Source organism: Xyrauchen texanus, chromosome 15 (genome assembly GCF_025860055.1).
Source record: "Xyrauchen texanus isolate HMW12.3.18 chromosome 15, RBS_HiC_50CHRs, whole genome shotgun sequence".
In the NCBI taxonomy this organism is placed as follows: Eukaryota; Metazoa; Chordata; class Actinopteri; order Cypriniformes; family Catostomidae; genus Xyrauchen; species Xyrauchen texanus.
Window position 1 is genome coordinate 26,097,313 of NC_068290.1, and position 23,721 is coordinate 26,121,033.

The 23,721-nt window shown below is 38.7% G+C and overlaps 1 protein-coding gene across 1 annotated transcript; it reads left to right on the plus strand.

Moving 5' to 3' along the window:
* The first annotated feature begins 12,090 nt into the window (after positions 1-12,090).
* zgc:92606 (uncharacterized protein LOC100000242 homolog) lies at positions 12,091-18,457 on the plus strand. The gene is made up of 5 exons (XM_052143348.1): positions 12,091-12,288; positions 16,501-16,590; positions 16,747-16,825; positions 17,088-17,206; positions 17,948-18,457. Exons 2-5 carry the CDS (start codon positions 16,501-16,503, stop codon positions 18,011-18,013), a joined length of 354 nt encoding a protein of 117 aa, XP_051999308.1. The 5' UTR covers positions 12,091-12,288; the 3' UTR covers positions 18,014-18,457.
* Positions 18,458-23,721: the final 5,264 nt, after the last annotated feature.

A 23,721-nucleotide genomic window follows, 5' to 3' on the forward strand; every position in this document is an offset into this window, starting at 1 on the left:
GGTTATGTCGATATAGGACTCGTTTTACTGTGGATATAGATACTTGTCTATCTGTTTCCTCCAATATCTTCACAAGGTACTTTGCTGTTGTTCTGGGATTGATTTGCACTTTTTGCATCAAATTACATTCATCATCATGAGACAGAATGTGTCTCCTTCCTGAGTGGTACGATGGCTGTGTGGTCCCATGGTGTTTATACTTAAGTACTATTGTTTGTACAGATGAACGTGGTACCTTCAGGTGTTTGGAAATTGCTCCCAAGGATGAATCAGACATTTGGGACTTCACAATTTTTTTTCTGAAGTCTTGAATGATTTATTTTGATTTTCCATGATGTCGAGCAAAGAGGCACTGATTATGAAGGTAGGCTTAAAATATACCCACAGGTACACCTCCAATTCAATATACCTACTATCAGAAGCTAATTGGCTAATTGTCTAAAGGCTTGACATAGTTTTCTGGAATTTTTCAAGCTGCTTAAAGGCACAGTTAACTTAGTGTATGTAAACTTCTGACCCACTGGAATTGTTATATAGTCAATTAAAAGGGGAACAATCTGTCTTTAAACAATTGTTGGAAAAATTACTTGTGTCATGCACAAAGTTGATGTCCTAAATGGCTTGCCAAACTATAGTTTGCTAATATTAAACCTGTGGAGTGATTACAAAATGAGTTTTAATGACTTCAACCCCAAGCTTCTGTCACGATTCCCTTGTTGTCTGCCCTGGGTTACCTTGTCTTGTTTTACCTTTGCCCCTTTGTTTACCATTTTGTCCCTTGTTTACTCCTTAGGTTTCACTTTTGTCCCTTGTTTCACTCCATACTCTCCTTGTCAGCTTCGTGTTCATTGTTCATTGTTTTCACCTGTCCCTCGTTAGTTTGCTTTTGATTTCTGTTTGTTCCCTGTGTATTTAAGCCCTGCTTTTTGTTCACTCCTGGTCTTTCGTTGAATGTTGTTCAAGCCTGGTGTGTGTTCCTTGCCCGAGTTCTTAGTTTGTGTTTGTTGAGTTCTTAGTTTGTGTTTGTTGAGTTCTTAGTTTGTGTTTGTTGAGTTCTTAGTTTGTGTTTGTTGAGTTCTTAGTTTGTGTTTGTTGAGTTCTTAGTTTGTGTTTGTTGAGTTCTTAGTTTGTGTTTGTTGAGTTCTTAGTTTGTGTTTGTTGAGTTCTTAGTTTGTGTTTGTTGAGTTCTTAGTTTGTGTTTGTTGAGTTCTTAGTTTGTGTTTGTTGAGTTCTTAGTTTGTGTTTGTTGAGTTCTTAGTTTGTGTTTGAGTTCTTAGTTTGTGTTTGAGTTCTTAGTTTGTGTTTGAGTTCTTAGTTCTGTGTTTGAGTTCTTAGTTCTGTGTTTGAGTTCTTAGTTCTGTGTTTGAGTTCTTAGTTTGTGTTTGAGTTCTTAGTTTGTGTTTGAGTTCTTAGTTCTGTGTTTGAGTTCTTAGTTCTGTGTTTGAGTTCTTAGTTCTGTGTTTGAGTTCTTAGTTCTGTGTTTGAGTTCTTAGTTCTGTGTTTGAGTTCTTAGTTCTGTGTTTGAGTTCTTAGTTCTGTGTTTGAGTTCTTAGTTCTGTGTTTGAGTTCTTAGTTCTGTGTTTGAGTTCTTAGTTCTGTGTTTGAGTTCTTAGTTCTGTGTTTGAGTTCTTAGTTCTGTGTTTGAGTTCTTAGTTCTGTGTTTGAGTTCTTAGTTCTGTGTTTGAGTTCTTAGTTCTGTGTTTGAGTTCTTAGTTCTGTGTTTGAGTTCTTAGTTCTGTGTTTGAGTTCTTAGTTCTGTGTTTGTTGAGTTCTTAGTTCTGTGTTTGTTGAGTTCTTAGTTTGTGTTTGTTGAGTTCTTAGTTTGTGTTTGTTGAGTTCTTAGTTTGTGTTTGTTGAGTTCTTAGTTTGTGTTTGTTGAGTTCTTAGTTTGTGTTTGTTTCCCCATTGAGGGTTTTTCCTTTGTGTTTGTTTTGTATATATTGTTTGTTTAATAAAGAAGCCTGCAGTTAGATCCGCGTCTCCTCGCTGCCTCATTCTTAACAGCTTCTGACTTCAAATGTAAACATTTAAATAAGCTAATGTCATTATAAAGGTTAGTATTAAACAATAAGTTATTTAGCCTACTCATTTGTACCTCCTTTTTTGTGATTAACATTTGATTAATTTCAGAAAATAGAAAAACAGAACATATACACAAAGAACCATTATTAACTCCCACTGAACCCCACCCGGCCCCAAATTAATATCCCAGTGGTCTTACACAAGTACGCACATATACAAAGAATTAAAAAAATAAATGAATAAATAAACAATAATAATAATATATATAATAATATATATATACAGTATCTCACAAAAGTGAGTACACCCCTCACATTTTTGTAAATATTTGATTATATCTTTTCATGTGACAACACTGAAGAAATGACACTTTGCTACAATGTAAAGTAGTGAGTGTACAGCTTGTATAACAGTATACATTTGCTGTCCCCTCAAAATAACTCAACACACAGCCATTAATGTCTAAACCACTGGCAACAAAAGTGAGTACACCCCTAGGTGAAAATGTCCAGATTGGGCCCAATTAGCCATTTTCCCTCCCCGGTGTCATGAGACTCGTTAGTTTTACAAGGTCCCTGGTCTGAATGGGGAGCAGGTGTGTTAAATTTGGTGTCATTGCTCTGACACTCCCTCATACTGGTCACTGGAAGTTCAACATGGCACCTCATGGCAAAGAACTCTCTGAGGATCTGAAAAAAATAATTGTTGCTCTACATAAAGATGGCCTAGGCTATAAGAAGATTGCAAGACCCTGACACTGAGCTGCAGCACGGTGGCCAAACCATACAGCAGTTTAACAGGACAGGTTCCACTCAGAACAGGCCTCCCCATGGTCGACCAAAGAAGTTGAAGGGGTGGGGGGTCAGCCTGTCAGTGCTCAGACTATACGCCGCACACTTCATCAAATTGTTCTGCATGGCTGTCGTCCCAGAAGGAAGCCTCTTCTAAAGATGATGCCCAAGAAAGCCCGCAAATAGTTTGCTGAAGACAAGCAGACTAAGGACATGGATTACTGGAACCATGTCCTATGGTCTGATGAGACCAAGATAAACTTATTTGGTTCAGATGGTGTCAAACGTGTGTGGCGGAAACCAGGTGAGGAGTACAAAGACAAGTGTGTCTTGCCTACAGTCAAGCATGGTGGTGGGAGTGTCATGGTCTGGGGCTGCATGAGTGCTGCCGGCACTGGGGAGCTACAGTTCATTGAGGAAACCATGAATGCCAACATGTACTGTGACATACTGAAGCAGAGCATGATCCCTCCCTTCGGAGACTGGGCCGCAGGGCAGTATTCCAGCATGATAATGACCCCAAACACACCTCCAAGACGACCACTGCCTTCCAAGGTGATGGACTGGCCAAGCATGTCTCCAGACCTAAACCCTATTGAGCATCTGTGGGGCACCTCAAATGGAAGGTGGAGGAGCACAAGGTCTCTAACATCCACCAGCTCTGTGATGTCATCATGGAGGAGTGGAAGAGGACTCCGGTGGCAACCTGTGAAGCTCTGGTGAACTCCATGCCCAAGAGGGTTAAAGCAGTGCTGGAAAATAATGGTGGCCACACAAAATATTGACATTTTGGGCCCAATTTGGGCATTTTTACTTAGGGGGGTACTCACTTTTGTTGCCAGCGGTTTAGACATTAATGGCTGTGTGTTTTTTTATTTTGATATACTCATATATATTATATACATATTATGAGCACAGAAAGCTGCCCATTATCAGAAGTTTAACCTGCAGCTTCTCACTCAAAGTGCATCACACATCTGTGCACAGCTCTAATAGTGTAAAGGCTCAAGCGAGCCTTAACAATAGAACCAATCACCATGGTTATCACAGCAATTGAATTTTGTTGGAGAGGAAGAAAGCGCGCCGAGCAGCCGCTACGAGGTACGCAAGCTTTTCAAGCATCGCAAGGAAGCATTGCAATAAAAATTTACTCTTCCCGGCGAGAATAGCATAGAAAATGGCAAAAGCTCTAGATACCTAGAAACGCTATACTTCTAGGTGGATTCTTTCTGACTGACAGCACTATTTGCGTCACGGTACAAAGATGCTAAAATATGCCCCTAGGATGGCAGCCCCTCTGATCTGGACCGAGTATGGCACGCAACAGGTCTCAGAAAGCTCTGTGTTAACCTCAGGGATGAATGACACTGCTTTCCGAATCATGGTCTTTTGACGGCGGATGGTGTGCTGGAATCATTCATTCATCAGTACATTTTCCTGCTCGACAGGAGGTGACCACTGAAGGCCAAGCTCCTCGACCGCACAAGCAATGACTTGGAGTAACTTGTATCAATGGCCAGTGCACTGGTGATGACGCTGCATGGGAAGATCGAGGGGCTAATGGGGCAAGATCCTCCTTGGGTTCTTCCATCTCTACCTCGCGGCCTCACCATGCTTTCTTGTGGTCCAGGCACGGGAGGTGTAATCGTCCCTCAGAAAGAGAGCGACACTAGAGTGGAGCGTCTTGAGACTCATGTCCTCACAGTGAGGGTGGCATGTCCCTATGAGAGCTGATTCGGCGTGGGTGTTGCCCAGGCAGCGAACGCTGCTCTCATGTTGGTCGCTCACAGGAACACTTGCGATATGACATCTTTAAAAAGATGTCACTCTTTTATGTGTGTTTTACATCACTTGGATGGATTTATATTCTGAAAGGAAACAACTCCTGCCTGGATGCTGTGGGAAGTGGGTAGATGTCTCGCTGAGTGAAGAACCTGATCCGGTGGAACAGAGAGGGGTTGGGTGATTCTTCACTGCAGGTGCTGGACTCAGGCGAAGAACGTCCTGATGCATTTGCAGTAGTGATGGGAAAATCGGATCATTTTACTGACATGAATCTTGAGTCTCGTTCAGCAAAATTAACAAATCTTTATTCAAGTCATTTCGTTCATTTGAGCAGAATTAAATTAAAATGTTACATTTTCAATAGCCAAATCCCCCCAACACGTCTACATACGCAAACATTGATTATAGTCCCAATAAGGAAAAATTGATAATGCAGCTAAGGACAAATTATGAGAAACAGAAATGATTAGTTCACCTCTGGTGCAACTCGGTCTTGTCCGAGTTGTTTGTTCTTTTGTCACGTGACAAAAGAACGAACGACTCAGACCCGATGACTCGAGAGGTGAACTAATCATTTGAGTTTCCAGTGTGAGCAAACATACGGCTGTAACGTGACAAAAGAACGAACGACTCGGACCAGATGACTCGAGAGGTGAACTAATATTTTGTGTTTCCTGTGTGAGCAATTCATAGCATATACGGCTGTCATGTGACAAAAGAACAAACGACCCAAAAGAGTTTAAAGGTGAACTAATCATTTATGTTTCCTGTACAGCGCCTATGTGGTTTTCGTAACAAACAAATAGAGGTTGTGCAATGCACATGTGCAGCCAACACAAAATGAACGAATCACTCTCTGAGACTACTCCTTCTTCTGAGTCACATAAAAGATTTGAATCATTCATGAACGACAAATCACCAGTCTGCAGGGAACCCCATCCTAAATACGCAGCTAAAGGGGTAGAGTTCAAATATCATTGTGAATCACAAGATTGGTGTTATAATACAAGGGCTTCAACGAGATCGTGGAAAAGGGATTTTCAAATGCAATGTTGAGTGAACTGAATTGATAGGGAATGTGTTAACGTGAACATTACTACACTCATATGAGCTATAAAGTGCTTAACAGTTTTATTAAGCATTATGTATGTATTATTTTATTAATTTGAGTACTTAATATAGTAACAAAAATTTTCATAGAAGCCTAATGAAAGCAACATTAATGAGACCTTTAATTTAAATACATATTTAACATCAAGTTAACATAACATGGTTCGTATTAGTGCACTGGGTAGGGTTACATCAGCCTGTTCTTAAGGCAAGACTTAACTAGAAGAGCCCTGTCCAAAATGGCACCCTCTGCCCTTGTGGTCTTCCTCTAAGAGCAGACTTTGATGATGTAAGAGACTACAGATCAATGGGGCACTAGTGAGCAAGTCCATGAGGGGGCATGATTGGTAAAAGTGTGCATTTGGGACAGACTTCAAGACTTCAATCAGATAACGCATTTTTTACATTGTTTTTATTTACAAGCAGTTTTACAAATTGTTATTTTAAAAAGTCATGGCATTGATAGATAGGGTAAAGGAACACTTTAAACTAACTACTGAATATTTGTTTTTCTTAAATAATTTCAAGCAATATACTGACAATAAAGCATTAGATAATAAAGAACCTCTGAAAAACAAAGCGCAAATATGACTACAGCAACAAAACTCCATTGTTTTACATCTTTAGAGAACAAATAAACATTATTCAGAAACATGGATGGTTACAGCTTAGAACACAGTAAAATTTATAGAAAGAACATACCACCATATATTCGCAAAAATAGTTATAAAATACCAGTGGCGAATTCTCAGGGCCAGCAAAGCCTTCTCTGCTGGCCTAACATGCCAAATAAATACATATTTTTCATCTTTTCATTCTCAATCACCTTGTATACCATGTATTTTTAATCGATTTCCACTCTTAAATAATCTACAAACAAATAGAGAAAATTAAAGTTTATCTAGTCAGAATTTATTATTTGATTCTTACAAGCCAAGTGTGACAACTGTTTCACAAATCGCATGCCAGAAGCAGCGCGTGAGTCTGAGCTCTACCCTGTCAAGCCTTCAGAATTTCCTCAACACTGCAGTGAATAGGCATCTAAAGTCAGATTCATCAGCCAATCAGATTGATTTATTTATTCTTGGTGGGTGTGATCTTTAGGATATGTCCCGGTCAAGGCCTTCTAGCTGGCCTTGAGTGACGCAATCACGTTTTAAGTTACGTAATTTGAAAGCGAAGAGTGTGAGATCTTGCTGATGAGTTGACTGTCATAACCATGTCTAAGGTCATTACTGCCGTTATCGCCATTGAGAAAGAGATCTGTATTGATTTACAAACCTGAGATGTTCTGCATGACCGTGTGATTGTTTAATTTATTAATCATGAAAGGAGGACTGATGTTCACTTCAAGTAAATTTGTATGGTATTTTTTGCATTATTACAGCAACATCAGTTTTCTAATTGCATATTAATCTGCTTGAGCATTCAGTGTCACATCAAGTTTTGAAAAGTAGTGCTGCGTCCAATTCAACTCGGAAAGTCAGATTTTACAACTTACTACTTGGAAAAGTGCAATAAAATGCATCTTTAATCCAGAATTACAATTTAGGCTTGTGCAGATTTCGCCGAGATGGAGGGTCATGATGTCACACAAACATGTGGACACTCAGGGAGATATACATAGTGATAAACATTCACTTTATTAAGTAATATTGATAAATTAGTTTGTTTCCACATTATATGATTTTACAGCTTGTTTAACAAACGCCTACTGCAGAAACAGGTGTATAAAACATTATAATCTCTTTTGATTATCGTACACCTGAAGCACAAATGCTTGCGCTGCTGGATTGTTTGTCAGTTGGGTTGCTAAGAGACATCTCTAATGAGAGTTAAACCCCTGCTAAGTTAAAGGGAGCTTTGCACTTCCAAATTATCTGGGAATGGAATGCATTTATGGTCAGAAATATCAAGTAGGAATATCCCACATCCAACTAGAATGGAACGCAGCATAACCGTGTACCCTGACGAAATGAAATTTATTGCAAGCAACATTTAAATCGCAAATATTATTAGACAGAATTTTCCAGGTATTACAGACCTCCTTGGTAGATTCATATGAAAAAATTATGTTTTTTAAATATCTGTTCGGGAGATGTTCATTTCACAAAACAGTCATGCTGCAAATAAAATTAGGGTTGCTTGATCATTAAGTGTCGTTTCAAGTTCTGGCTTTCGTGCGTGGACGTGTTTTTAAAATGTCAGTTGGTATTACTAATTAGCTGTGACATAATGTATGATGCCCAAAGGCATAGGGTGTCTTATTCATTGTGAAACTGTGTTTCCTTAATGGCATGAATCCCACTGAAGGCCTAGACTTTTAATGCACGGCCCACCATTGTAAAATACACACAGCCACACTTCTGCAGGTATAAATAGCACTGTTAGACCAATGTTGCTATATCAATAAATATAAGCAATCTTACAATCTACAGCCATGTGCATTACATTATTCTTTCCTGTCTTGATATTTTAGAGACAAAATAATTCTCAAAACCTCTTTGAAATAACAAACAATAAATTGAATAGAGTATACATATCTCTGGAAAATTAAATAAAACTACATTTAACAAGTTCTACACATCAGACTTGCGATTATATATACCCACGATAAGCAAGTGATCCGCCCCTGACAATCAGGAAAAAGCGATTATCAAAATAAATGTTTAATCTGTAATTGAATATCGCCTTGTCCGGCATGTTTTTTCCTCCAGCTCAGAAACTAGAGTCCACCTGATTGGTCTGTCGCAAGGACTGTTGGGTAGCTGACTTCCGTGCTGTGAGCCCGGAGCAGTGCGGGCTACGACGAAGACCGCATCGAGCGCGCATAGGGGGCTAAAATCACAAATGGGACAAACTACGGACTCGTACACTTCATCAGCACGCGCAACTGAAGGCCACGAGACCACATGAAATGGCAATTTGGGACAGGGCCCTAGGTCGTAAGCTCTCAATAAAGTGAAGGTGCGTACACACTGCCAGCGACTTTGTCGATACACCTTTCCACGCAGTATTTTTCTTAAAAATGTCCTTGTACGTGGGAAGAGACATATCCTAGAGCTCTGGAAAATTTCTAACAGCAAGAATTAGCCTTTCATCCATCTTTCCGTTACTGCAGGAGCTGAGAGAGCGAGAGAGAGAGAGAAGGATCACGTGAGCTCTCCCGTCGTCTCTCCTATTGGCTGTCGCTTCCGTTAGTCGCTCCAAAGTTGAACTTTTAGGGCCGTTACATAGTCAACGCGAGCAACGCGAGCAAGTAACGCGAGTGACGCGAGCGACGCGCTCCCTTTCATAGTCTAAACAGTGGACGCAAGCAGACGCAAGCAGACGCACGCGTCACGGGCGATGCGTGAAATGCAATACACCGCTCCCGCAACAGGGGGTAGTAGAGTCTGGTGATATTAGTAGAGTCGGGTCACGTAATATTCACTTTTTGTGCGCCCTAGTAAACCTGTCACGGGCACTTTTCCAGTACGTTTTCACCTTATCTACGGTCTTTCCCATCGCGGTTGCAACCTTCCTCCAGGCATTTTCCAACGCTATTTTATTGGAGTGTAATTGCGACGTAACTGTCATATAAATGCGGATGTATGCGTATAAGCTCGCGATAATTTTTCCTCTTCAGCCGCCATTGTATTAAAATCTTCTGTAAACATAATATACTTGAATTAATTTACAATACTTGCAATGTCGCCCCCACCGACAACGCATAGTATTAGCGTGCATTGGTGCGTCGGCGTATCAAAAACTAGGACGACACATTTGGCTACGCATCGACGCATAATGGCGCCGAGCGTAGCGACGCCAGTAGCCTTTCAGACGCCGCGACGCATACCGATGCGTTGACTATGTAAGGGCCCTTAGGTGCGTACACACTGCCAGCGACATCGCGCGCGAAAGCGACTCAATACCATTAATTTTCAATGCGAGCACAGCGACTTCCGGCGACACAAGCTGTGAGCGACTAACGGAAGCGACAGCCAATAGGAGAGACGACGAGAGAGCTCACGTGATCCTTCTCTCTCTCTCTCAGCTCCTGCAGTAACGGAAAGATGGATGAAAGGCTAATTCTTGCTGTTAGAAATTTTCCAGTGCTCTATGATATGTCTCTTCCCACGTACAAGGACATTTTTAAGAAAAATACTGCGTGGAAGGTGTATCTGAGATTGCGGGGATTTTATGGACCCAGACAGACCGGCATTTGCATTTTCGCCGCAGATAAACAGCCGCTCTGGCAAACAGCACGCCTGGTTTCATCTTTGATATAAAGCATTTTATGTACTGATTCCATTTATATTTAGTCTTTTCCCTCCAAAATGTTTGTTTTTAGTGGCAAGAAAAGAGATTTGCTGTCAACAGCAATGGAATGACATCCGTGAATGTCATTTATAAACGTTACTAGGCAACCAGTAGTGGGAACACCCACTAGCGACTTCACCGCCAGCCAGTGGCGACCTGCAGCGACAAAGTCGCTGGCAGTGTGTACGCACTTTTTCTCAACTTTGTCGCGTCGCTGGACACGCCCACATCTAGCGCCAATGGTCGCGACAGCTCGTGTCGCCGGAAGTCGCTGTGCTCGCATTGAAAATGAATGGTATTGAGTTGTTGTCGCTGTGTACGCACCTTAAAATGTAGTCGCAAAATATGACGTTTACCTGTATTGATCAAATAAACAGCCTTCAAATTTGAACTCAGAAGTGTTTAACAGCTTGAATTTCATTGATCTTGTTACGGTTGATGTTCAAATCTGGTTTGTTCACATACCGTAAGCTGTAATAAATTATATCCCCATTAAAATACGATATGTAATAAAATAGATTTGATAAATATATTTGCCCTGTGTAAATAACGATATTGAACTGTATCTAAAATTAATAAGGTGTGATTAATAAATACTAATATAACAGGCTGGAAAAATAGACATTTGTTCATTTTAATATCCTATATATATATATATATATATATATATATATATATATATATATATATATATATTGAATGTGTTGAAACTTGCATCCTGGTGCATCCTGAAAACGACACCATTAGATCGGTTTCATGCATAGGCGGAAATCGCGGGGGGTCAGGACCCCCCCATCTGAGGGTTGTCCCCCCCCCTAAAATATCATTAAAATATGTGTATTGTAAATAATATAATGATATATTCTTAAAATAATTGTTTAAGAAATAAAACAATACAAATGCAAATGGGGCAACAACAACAAAAAAACCTTGGTGTCCCCTTCAAAAATTGCTCTTGAGAATTGTTATGTTTATTGTCCCCCCCAACATTTTGATGAAATTTTCGCCCCTGGTTTCATGCTGAAGAGCAGCTTAAAAGTACTTTTTTTTTTTCTTCTCATAAATGTAAACGAGTGTAAATGTCAACATTAACTCATTGATGTCATTAAATTTCAGTCAGCTTTTTTAATCCATCTGTTAATCCTGGTTGGAGGCTTACGCAAATATTTAGTTTATACGTAGGGTTACGTTCTACCTAAATGGTGCAACGCCCAAATATTTAGTAGTGTAAATTGTGACAGTGCCCATTTACGCCGCATCCACTTAGTTCTAGCCATGGTGTTTAGGGGTGGTGAACTGTTAAAATAAAGGTGGATATTACATAAATCCATGTAAATATGGTCAGCAGCAGTTTAGGAGAATCAGACATTAGTAAAAGCTTATAATGTATGCAAGGCTGTAGCAAGGTATTCTGATACCCCTGACTGTATATTGGTCAGGGCCACTTTCCTATATATATATATATATAAAAATAAAAAAATAAATTTTAGAATTTGTTGCAGAGCCCCCCTGGAACTGTGGGCCCCTAGAATCATTACCACCTTTCACCCCACTAGCTATGGCTTTGCTAACAATCCTCTTTAAAACTGGACAGAAAAATAACAAGACTGGAAACAACCAACAGACTAACCAGAACAAATCATACATACATTGTTACTTTTTAATTTGAAATAACAAGTGTTTCCAACTATTCTGATCAATATATTCATTCACTACCAAATGAACAATCTGAGAAAACATCTTTGTAAGAGGAACCGATCATCCAAAGTGCGGCTTGGATTCGTTAAAGCTGGGTTAAATAACAATATTGTCTCTGTGCTGTCCGTGTTGCTCTACCAGAATCACATGCCGGCTTGTTTAGCCCAGATAAGGACATCAGGACACGTCAGACACGTAACGCATTGGCCTAATGTTCCTTTATTTTGATTGGTTAGACTAACCAAGGGCACATTTGAGTAACAGTTCAGATGCCTAATAGAATCACTGTAAATAAATGTAAACCCCGCCTACTTTCCCACAAAAATGGTTAGGGGTGATGTTACTATAATATTATGTGTCTCATTGGTCAATCCCCTTAATCGGGCGGTACATAGTTTGTTGTTTTTGTGGGAGTAATGTGCCAGTCGACATCTTCAACATAGAAGGCGATTTATATCATTTCAAGTTTTTGCGTCTGTGAGACTAACATCATCACTGTGCTAGTACGGGTATGTAATATTCGTCGTAGAAGGGAAGACAGGCACGATATTGATTCCTTAATCCATCAGTTGTACTAGAGGTAAGTTTTGTGTGTTTACCATAAGGGTTCATTAAGAAGTCCGGGAAACCGACTGCCTATTTTGTCACTGAATAGCAGATCATGTTATGCGAGAAGCTCGCGGAACAGCAGTTGTTATGGGCGCTGTTATCTCACTTTATCATGTCCTTCTGGATACCAGCAGGTTATTATTGTTTATTTCTAAACAACTAAAAGACGAGTGTTTGGAAATTGTGCAGTACTGGCAGTTGTGGGCAAGATATGTTGTCGCATTGCAGCACTCTTTTGCAACTTGATAACCATCACCAACGACTGTTATTGCGCACAAAAGCCTGAAACACGCTATAGTACTTTAAACGACAGGAAATACGTACAAAATTACTGTGGCTGTAACATGGAATAGTGACGTATGTATGTATCAGATAATAAAAACTTGGGATGTCAAAAGTACCGGCACCGAGTCGTACCGGTTACCAGTACTGAAGAACTACTGACATTTTTGCATTGTGAAAACCCTACTGAAACAATGGTACTGAATAATCATTCATATACCATGGTATTGACACAAAGTACTTAATAGAATACTATGGAATTACCATAGTACAGGTCCAGAAAACAGAGGCATTACCATGGTACCCTTGTAATCCCATGGCACTTTTTTGTTAGTAACTATTCAGAGCACGTGTGAAATCAGTTAAAGGGATAGTTCACCCAAAAAGTTAAATTGTCTCATCATTTACTCACCCTCATGCCATCCCAGATGTGTATGACTTCCTTTCTTCTGCAGATCACAAATTAAGATTATTAGAAGAATAATCTCTGTAGGTCCTCACAATGCAAGTGAATGGTGACCAGACACTTGAAGCTCCAAAAGTAGCATAAAGGCAGCATAAAAGGAATCCATATGACTTCAGTGGTTAAATCTATATCTGTTAGAAACAGATCAAGATTTAAGTCTTTTTTACTCTATATTTCCAATTTCACTTTTACATCAGAAAATCACACGTGGTACCTGTTTAGTTTCACTTTCACATCTTAATGTGAAGATTTAGAGTAAAAAAGGACTTTAATATTGTTTCTTATCCACACTTATATCACATACGACGACACTGATTTAACCACTGGAATCTTATAGATTACTTTTATGTTTCCTTTATGTGATTTTTGGAGCTTCAAAGATCTGGTCACTCTTCACTTGCATTGTATGGACCTATAGAGCTGAAATATTCTACTAAAAATATTTTTGTGATCTGTAGAAGGAAGAAAATCATACACATCTGGGATGGCATGAGGGTGAGTAAATGATGAGAGAATTTACATTTTTGAGTGAACTATTCCTTTAAGGGCTTTAGTAAAAACATACACTTACATGTTTGTAAGTGGATGTCACATTAACAGAGAGGGAGGCAGGACCCAAATTCAGAGAGGAAATAATGTGGGCTTTATTTAGAACAAACAAAAATACAAACCAAAACACCCGCAGGGGGGAAAACAGAATAATAAATGTAAACTCAAAAGCAGACACCATTGGAACCCACAGGAACAGGACAAGACCGACTGCATACGAAAACAGCACCACAATACAATAACAAATGATTTGACACAGTACCACTGGTGGACATTGGTCGACCCCCATGTTAGAACAAAATGCCGCAAAAGTGCCCCCTTAGATGCTCTTATGTTAGATAAAACATGATAAAGTGCCCTCTACGTGGCTCAGTGTGCAAGAAAATGTGATAAAGTTCCCTTTAGGGTGACCTACTTGTGGAGAACAGGTGATGCGGTGCCCCAACGTGCAAGAAAACGTGAAGCAGTGCCCTAATAGGTGCCCTTCCAGTGGCAAAATTGTGATGCAGTGCCCCTATGTGTGAGGAAATGTGGTAAAGTGCCCTCTAAGGGGCCTCTATGTGCAAATAAACGTGATGAAGTGCCCTCTGGGTGCCCTTCTAGTGGAGAATACATGATGAAGTGCCCTCTGGGTGCCCTTCCAGTGGAGAAAATGTGATTTAGTACACTATTTGGTGCCCTTCTAATGGTCAAATTGTGATACAGTGCCCCTATGTGTGAGGAAATGTGGTAAAGAGCCCTCCAATTTACACACTACTAAATATTTGAGCGTTACACCATTAAACTTAAGTAGGTCGTAACCCTACCTATAAACTAAACCAGGAGTAACGGTTGGAATAAATAAGCATACTGATATTTTATGACATCAATGAGTTAATGTTTTGCATGACAAGCATCAATAATTTCAACATACAGCATGATGTTGACATTTACACTCGTTTACATTTATGAGAGAGAAAAAAAAACCATACTGTTCAGCTGCTCTTCAGTGTGAAACCAATCTAATGGTGTCGTTTTCATGATGCGTGGCCTGGTGTCAAGTTTCAACACATTAAAAAAAAAAAATATATATATATATATATATATATATATATATATATATATATATATATAGGATATTAAAATGAATAAATGTCTGTTTTTACAGCCTGTTGTATAATTATTTATTTATCACCCCTTATTTATTTTAGATACAGTTCCTATATATTTTTATTTACACAGGGCAAATATATTTATCAAATCTACTTTTATTACATATCGTATTTTAATGGGGATATCATTTATTACAGCTGACAGTTATGTGAACAAACAAGATTTGAACATCAACAGTAACAAAATCAAATTGAAGTTCACGCGGTTTAACACTTCTGAGTACAAATTTGAAGGCTGCTTATTGGATCAATACAGGTAAACGTCATATTATGTGACTACACATTACTTTACGGAGAGCTTACGACCTACTAGTTAAGTCTTGCCTTAAGAACGGTGCAACCCTACCCTGAAACACATGAGGGAAAACACAACACACAGACATGACAGTCATATGAGACAGACACAGGGGAGGCACAGTCAGATCGACTGTGACCGTGGATGTAGTGCAAAAGCAACCAGCAATGATCTTTTGCACAGTAAACAAGCTATTTAGGGCACACACACACACACACACACACACACAAAAAAACTACTAGGCCAGAGTGATTTTTTAGTCCACTTTCTTTGCAACTGAATTCTAGAGAAAGCTAGAAAATGTGTCCAATACAAAGTAAATTGGAGTGAATGGAAACCCACTCTGAATTACATCATGTGGAAATGCTTTAACATGAAGCAAGCATTTGTATTCTGATGGAACTGGTGTGCATTTCTGCTTTATGAAATGTGCCTCTGCAGTGCATGAGTGGCCCTAGGGAATGGTTAGATGACACCAGAAAAAAACAAGCAGATATACAGGCATCACATTCAATAGAGCATTTTCCACTACCATCAGTGATGTCACAATTGTACAAGTAATCCTTTATGTACAACAGCTGGTAAACCTTCAGGCAAATGTCACTTAAAGACACTATAATTGTGTGTTCTTTTTTTCTAGTTACCTGACCCAGTTATGTTGTTTCTTTATCAAATATACTGTCTGTATATAGTTCAGCTAATACACTGATGGTACAGACCTAGGATGTAGGCTATTTTAAATATGCTCATACCATTTCAAATTTGTTCATTTTATTTTACAGTATGGCAGAATGACACTTGTAGCACAAGTAATGTTTAGAAACAGTACTACTAGTCAGGACTCAAGACATACATGAACAACATCTGGACTGAGGGCCCTGGTAGGATGGCAAGATTTCTAGAAAGTTTGCCTAAAAATATTTTATTTTGTTAAGCATGTGAGTGACTGATCAGAGAATAAGTGTGTTTGAATCTATTAATGGCCATCTAGTATGCGATCTAAACACCCTTCTGCCTGTTTTTGAATGTTAATACTACTTGATTTTGCACCCCAGTGTAATACGTAGTCATTATTATATTATAACTATTGTAATCGTATAATATTAACATGTCCATTTGTTGTATTTCTTGGCTTTTTGCATTTAAGTTCATGGAGATAAAGTAGAGACAGGAGACTAGGGGAAAATATCACAAGCCAGATTTTAAGTTGGGTCACCCGCACATAAGCACAATGGAGTACTAAGTTGGATCATGTGCACTACCCTCCAGCCACGTATCCAATTGTTGTTTTGTTTTTTTGGCTCCTCCAGACAATTAGGATGCAAATACCTGTGTTGTGCTACTTTAGTGCAAATAGTTACTCCATTGATTTTAAGTATGACATTATTTTTGTTTTGTTTTATTGTTATTGATATTATTGTTCATGTGTTGTGCTGACAGATGTCTAGCCAATATCAACGAAGTGTTCCACTGGAGGTCAGAAGAGCGGATGGGGAGCGAGTTCGCGCCAAACATCCGGATAAGATTCCGGTCAGTCTCGTGGTTTGAAACAACGATAACATCTGTGTTACATTTCAGCTTCATAAAATATTAAGAGGGTTCAGTGCATAGTCACTGAAGTGTCCTATAGCATTTGGAGATGTGGAGATTGTAAAGAATGAATATTTATTTTGTTTATGTTATCAGATAATTGTGGAGAGATCTGCAAGGTCCCGAGCTCCTGAACTTGACAAAAAGAAATACCTTGTTCCTTCAGACCTCACAGGTGACAACTCTTATTCCTTGTATCCTTCTGTTTGCTCCAGAGTACATTGTTGATCCAATTATATTTATGAATTCACCAAATTGGAAACCAAATCAGCTCATGACTTACAGTAATTGTTATCTCAGGTTTAATTTCTCAACTCTGACCATAAACTTCCTCAATCCTCTCTTCCTCTTGAGGAAGAAATTAAACTGTTTTCAAGTACATTTTGAAGTGAATAAATCATTTTCTGTAAATCTGTCCCTCCCTATTTTTCCTCCAGTCGGTCAGCTTTGCTTTCTGATCAGACAACGGGTGTCTATGAGGCCAGAAGAAGCTCTCTTCTTTTTCGTAAACAATTCCCTCCCTCCATCTAGTTCCCCCCTTTCTGCAGTATATGAGGTAATTCAAGCACCCTTTTGAGAAGTATAAACATACTTTTTTTCCCCAGATTTAAAATAAACCGTCAGTTATATGTAATATATAATTTTAGTAAGCTGTGCTTGATTTTTAATGGACTAGAAAAGTGGAAAGTTGTTATTGCAAAGCATATGATGTTAGAGATAGACATATACTGTACATACACATAATACAGTTACAGATGCTACAGCTAATATTAACTTAACACATTTAAAGAACTGTTAAATTTATACAGCCTTAAAATCACACAATGGCCATTATTATATGTTTACATTTAATCATTTAGCAGACACTTTGATCCAAAGTGACGATATATATATATATATATATGGTGTTGTGTTGTTAGAATGTTTTAAACATACCAAAGCCATATTGAAATTAACCAGAAAAACCACAAACCAATCAGCACTAGTTGTATGTTATTTAATAATATTTTTGTTTTGTTTTTTGTTTGTAACATCTAATATAGTTCTTAATATGCTATTATAATCTAATTGTGCATATTATGGAATTAAATATCTAAATATCTTAAATTCTTAGGGTAAACTTGAATTTGTATTAATTCATTGATTGAATTGATGTATTTGTTAACAGAGAAACTTTTTTTTTTAATGGTTAGAAGTATTCCCTCTTAAAAAGGTAAAAAATGCCACTGAAAGCACCTTTCCAGGTTGTTATTGACCATGTCTGAGCTAAATGTTTCATCTCTGTCCATGTTTTTAGGAACACCACGAGGAAGACCTGTTCCTGTATATGACATACAGTAATGAGAGTGTTTACGGTGCCTGAAACCGAGGATAAAAGGTTTAAAGAGAGGGAGAGATGCTTGTTAAAGAAAGCAGGAGAATGTTTTACATTTTATTTACCACTATTATCCCGTGTTCAATACATTGTGCCTTACAGGAGGCATTGTTCTTAAGTGGGAACTAAAGGGTGCTGTTTGTGAATATCAGTATTTGGGGCAACTATAATGTGTTTCACTAAGCGGATTTATGACAGTAAAGCATTGCGTTTATAGTTTTAAGATTACAACAGGAGAAAATAAATGGTCAAAAAATGCAGCTGAATTTTGAAAACACAGTGGTAGAGCAAGCAAGTATTAATTTCACCTTTCTCTCCCAGGAGCAAGTCATTTGTATTTAATTCAAATAAGTTTTTGTTCTTATTTTTCTTATTTTGTAAAGTGTTATCAATAACTTTTGTGAATATAATAAATAAAATCTTAAAAACGTCTCTGATTCAGGTTTTGGATATTTCATCATATGTCATGTGTGCTTTGTATAAAATCCAGAGGACATTTGTTTTTAGTACATATGAGGTTTGTATCATTCTTGTTCACTATTTGTTCCATTCAGTACTGTAAGAAGGATTAACTATCCCTGTTTAAGCACATATTCAACTAATATTTTTCTTTTCTTTTGAAGCAGCTCGCATAAGACCTGCTGCAATTACCCTTTTTTTCCTTTGGTCACCCTTGTGTGGGATTGCACCTGCAACTGTGATAGCAGCCCAGAGAAATCACAGTTATCACTATTAATCAGTCAATAAGAATACCCCAAACCCAGAGAGACAGTAACGACCCATACAAGCAAAGAGATTGTTAGATGTTTTTATTTCTGGTTTTCCTTCAGGATGGGGATATCCCCTGCTCAAGAGTTGCAAGAACCCATGGGTGTGACACTGAGGTTCTCCAATAGTTTAAATGTTGTAGGGAGAAACAACTGATTTCCGGCCCAAGCACTTCAGGGCTTGTGGCTTCTGCTTTTAGCTCCAGTGGAAGGGCGCTGACGTGGTCCCCCTTGTGGCTGATGTTGAAATGGGTGACGGCCCTGGGCCTCCTCAGCACCCCGAGGACGCTGTGGGGCCTGAGGTTGGGAGCCGATCCCCCGCTCGAGCCACCTGTAACAGACAGGCTGGAAAAAACTTAATAATTAAGCAGTCCGCAGTCCATTAATTTACCTGATGAACTTTCACCTTTTGCTGACACTTTATGCTTCTCAGAGCTAATGTGGGCTTCTAAATCACTTGCACCTTTATTAGCAACTGACACATAAGTGCCAGCTTTACATGTAATACATTCTGCTTCACACGGATCTCGACATGGGCGAAAGTATGGGAATTTTTTGAGCAAATCTTCTGTAAATTTGCACTTTCGATTAGGCATTGTTTCCACTCAGCTGTCATTTGCTGCTACTGTCAGCAACTGTTTGGTGCTGAACACAATGCAAATATGCGTGCACACACAATTAAGTATTAGATGCACATCATAATGCAACTAAAGCCAAATCCTGGACATTTTCGCAAATTTAGAAATCCCGGCCGGATGCTTTTTTAAGGTCCGAAATGAGGACATGTCCTGGAAAATTAGACGTACGGTCACACTAACTTACCCTTTCAACACTGTCATCATGACCGGGGCTGTTCACACCGAAAACGTTTTTGCGTCTGTCTGTAAACATGCACCGTATCTTGCTGTTTTTTCATTGTCTTCGTCTTTCAACTTTTAAAAAACACGTCTCAAGACACTTGCCTTGTTCTATTTTTTGCATTGCATCTAGCTTTTTTTAATGTACACTCACCTAAAGGATTATTAGGAACACCTGTTCAATTTCTCATTAATGCAATTATCTAATCAACCAATCACATGGCAGTTGCTTCAATCCATTTAGAGGTGTGGTCCTGGTCAAGACAATCTCCTGAACTCCAAACTGAATGTCAGAATGGGAAAGAAATGTGATTTAAGCAATTTTGAGCGTGGCATGGTTGTTGGTGCCAGACGGGCCGGTCTGAGTATTTCACAATCTGCTCAGTTACTGGGATTTTCACGCACAACCATTTCTAGGGTTTACAAAGAATGGTGTGAAAAGGAAAAACATCCAGTATGCGGCAGTCCTGTGGGCTGAAAATGCCTTGTTGATGCTAGAGGTCAGAGGAGAATGGGCCGACTGATTCAAGCTGATAGAAGAGCAACTTTGCCTGAAATAACCACTCGTTACAACCAATGTATGCAGCAAAGCATTTGTGAAGCCACAACACGCACAACCTTGAGGCAGATGGGCTATAACAGCAGAAGACCCCACCGGGTACCACTCATCTCCACTACAAATAGGAAAAAGAGGCTACAATTTGCAAGAGCTCACCAAAATTGGACAGTTGAAGACTGGAAAAATGTTGCCTGGTCTGATGAGTCTCGATTTCTGTTGAGACATTCAGATGGTAGAGTCAGAATTTGGCGTAAACAGAATGAGAACATGGATCCATCATGCCTTGTTACCACTGTGCAGGCTGGTGGTGGTGGTGGTGGTGTAATGGTGTGGGGATGTTTTCTTGGCACACTTTAGGCCCCTTAGTGCTAATTGGGCATCGTTTAAATGCCACGGCCTACCTGAGCATTGTTTCTGACCATGTCCATCCCTTTATGGCCACCATGTACCCATCCTCTGATGGCTACTTCCAGCAGGATAATGCACCATGTCACAAAGCTCGAATCATTTCAAATTGGTTTCTTGAACATGACAATGAGTTCACTGTACTAAAATGGCCCCCACAGTCACCAGATCTCAACCCAATAGAGCATCTTTGGGATGTGGTGGAACGGGAGCTTCGTGCCCTGGATGTGCATCCCACAAATCTCCATCAACTGCAAGATGCTATCCTATCAATATGGGCCAACATTTCTAAAGAATGCTTTCAGCACCTTGTTGAATCAATGCCACGTAGAATTAAGGCAGTTCTGAAGGAGAAAGGGGGTCAAACACAGTATTAGTATGGTGTTCCTAATAATCCTTTAGGTGAGTGTATATTCCATGTTCAATAAAACTTTAAGTTAAACTCAATGGACAGCATTTGTGGCATAATGTTGATTACCACAAAAAAATCATTTTGACAAAAAAAAAAAAAGAGCAGAAATAAAGAGGCATTTACAATGGAAGTGAATGCGGTCAATCCACAAACATTACAATACTCACAGTTTCAAAATTATAGCCACAAGACGTAAACATTATTTGTCAACATGATTTTAGTGTGATAAAATCACTTACTAAACTTTTCTGAGCATCGTTGCTATGATGACCTAATGCCATACACTGTGAAACCCTAAAACGTGTTAAAAGTGTCGCTTGTGCAGAAACATTGTTACATTATGTTATGCACAGTGACTGGAAAGCAGCATGTGAGATTGTTCAGGACATTGACAGGATTCCACTGGTCCAGGAATGTACCTGGATGAAATGCCATGAGTTTTATGAACAGCAATTGGTCCCTGACAGCAATCGTGAGTTTGTGTACAAAAGACATGCAGTTATCTTATCTACAATGTTTTATGTTAGTTTTAGTATATATATATATATATATATATATATATATATATATATATATATATATATATATATATAGTTTTATTGTATTGTGCAGAGTGTGTGTGCAGTGATTGTGGCTGGGACTGGCTGCAGTTCAAGGATTCTTGTTACTTCCTGTCCCAAGACCGTTTTTCCTGGCAGAGGAAGGGAGGAGATCTTGACATCATTACTAATGAACATGTGCAGGTAAGGAAATCTTGCTAAATAAATCTAACAAGAGTGAATGTCATCTTTAGGTGTAAATATTTTTTTTTTATCTCTACCGTTCTGCAATATCTAATCTCTGCAGGAGTATCTGACCGAGAAAGGGAAGTTGCACTACTGGATTGGGCTAAAACATGTGGGGACAAACCAATGAGAATGGATTAACAACAATGGATTGACAATGAGGTGGGAAGATTTTATGGCTACAATAATGTGATTAAAATGAGAATAGGCGATATGATGACTGTTACATTATCATAACAGTAGTTATGATAAAGAGTAGTTATGATAATGAGCGAATAATAAATGATCATGTTTACAAAAATGAACAGATTTAGTTAAATGTGGTTTAGCAGATGATGACTGACTATGCCTCTTCTCAATGCACAGATATTGGGGAGATAATTCCTCCAGTGGGAACTGTGCTCTCATAGCTACAGATGAACAACTTGAGTGGAACTGGCACTCATACTCCTGCAGAATATTCTCACAGAACATCTGTTAGAAGATCTTAAGATCTGGTTAGCATGTTACACCAGTTCCAAATCGAAATTACATATCAGGACATCAGAACTCAACTCTTATACAATCATTAATCCTTTTCTCAAAAGATTTCAGTCAAATGTAGTGAGAAATTCACCATCAACATACAGTGCACAGTTTTTTTGTATTGACCTGTTTCAGTGACGTCACCTTTTTCCCCGCAACCGCCAAATTAGTGACCATCAATGGGAGGAAACAATGGTGCTGAATGGAAAAACACTCATAAAATGATAAGAAAAACCTAAAGAAAACACTTTCGATCCATGCAAAGTCCCAGGAAAGGTGTGTACAGGTCTGAAGACAGCACAAATATTGCCAAATTTGACTTTCGTGTACATTTAAATGTATTTTATAGACGATTCATCTTCGTACACAGGCGAGTTTGATGTGTGACCGGGGAGTGTACGTCTACCGGTACATCATCATTAACATTTAGTATTCAGAAGTTACAAATGTTTGTTGTTTTCTGCTCTGATTTGGTCAATTTTACAAAACGTCTGTGATGATCTCATCTGTATGAATGTAAGAGCTGCTTTTAACTCCTGAAGAATACACAGAAAGCAACTGAGGGATATTAGTGTGAATATAGTCTGTGCTTCATGATCTTTTGATGTGTTTATTGACTAACATTAGTATATACATAAATATATACTATAAATTAACATTATAGAGATTTTTTATTTATTACAATGTGTTACAATTATAACATTCTGTGTGTTATGAATAACATCATCCTATGTGCGATGCATTTCCGAATTGATGGTTTTATAAATTTCATTGACGCGCCGTGTAACTAACATGTCTGAATAAATGAGCAAAGTCCAACAAGTGTTTTTATCCCTCCTCTCCCTCTTCATTGCTGCTTGACTTTGGCGAAATGAAGCTGTGTCACTAAAAGATAAAACTTTACTGAAATAAAAATGACATTTGGGCTCTGGTAAGTAAACACTAGTGTAACAGAACAAAATTCAGAATAAAGACTCATATACAGGTTCTTTACTGGACCATTAATTTGGTGTGGGCATCAGCAACCAAGAAAAACGCTTCACTGCCCCATGCTTGGTTCAATTATATATATCAATTTTATTTATACAAAAAGGTCTTAAATCTAAAACACTGTAGGGAGCAGCAGGTAAAGAACCATCATAATACATGCATAAGATGTTAAGAGCCTTAAATTGTTTAGATGTTCAACCATAAATTTACAGGCTTTTAAACTGCAAACACATCAACATACCAATTAATATTCAGCAAAAGCTTCAAAGCCCTTTTATCCCGCATGCATTAAATTCATGATTCATGTAAACACCCAATACACAGCAATTCAGTACATATCCAACACACACAAATTCATAAATACCTCATAATAAATACACACCAAAACAAAATAAC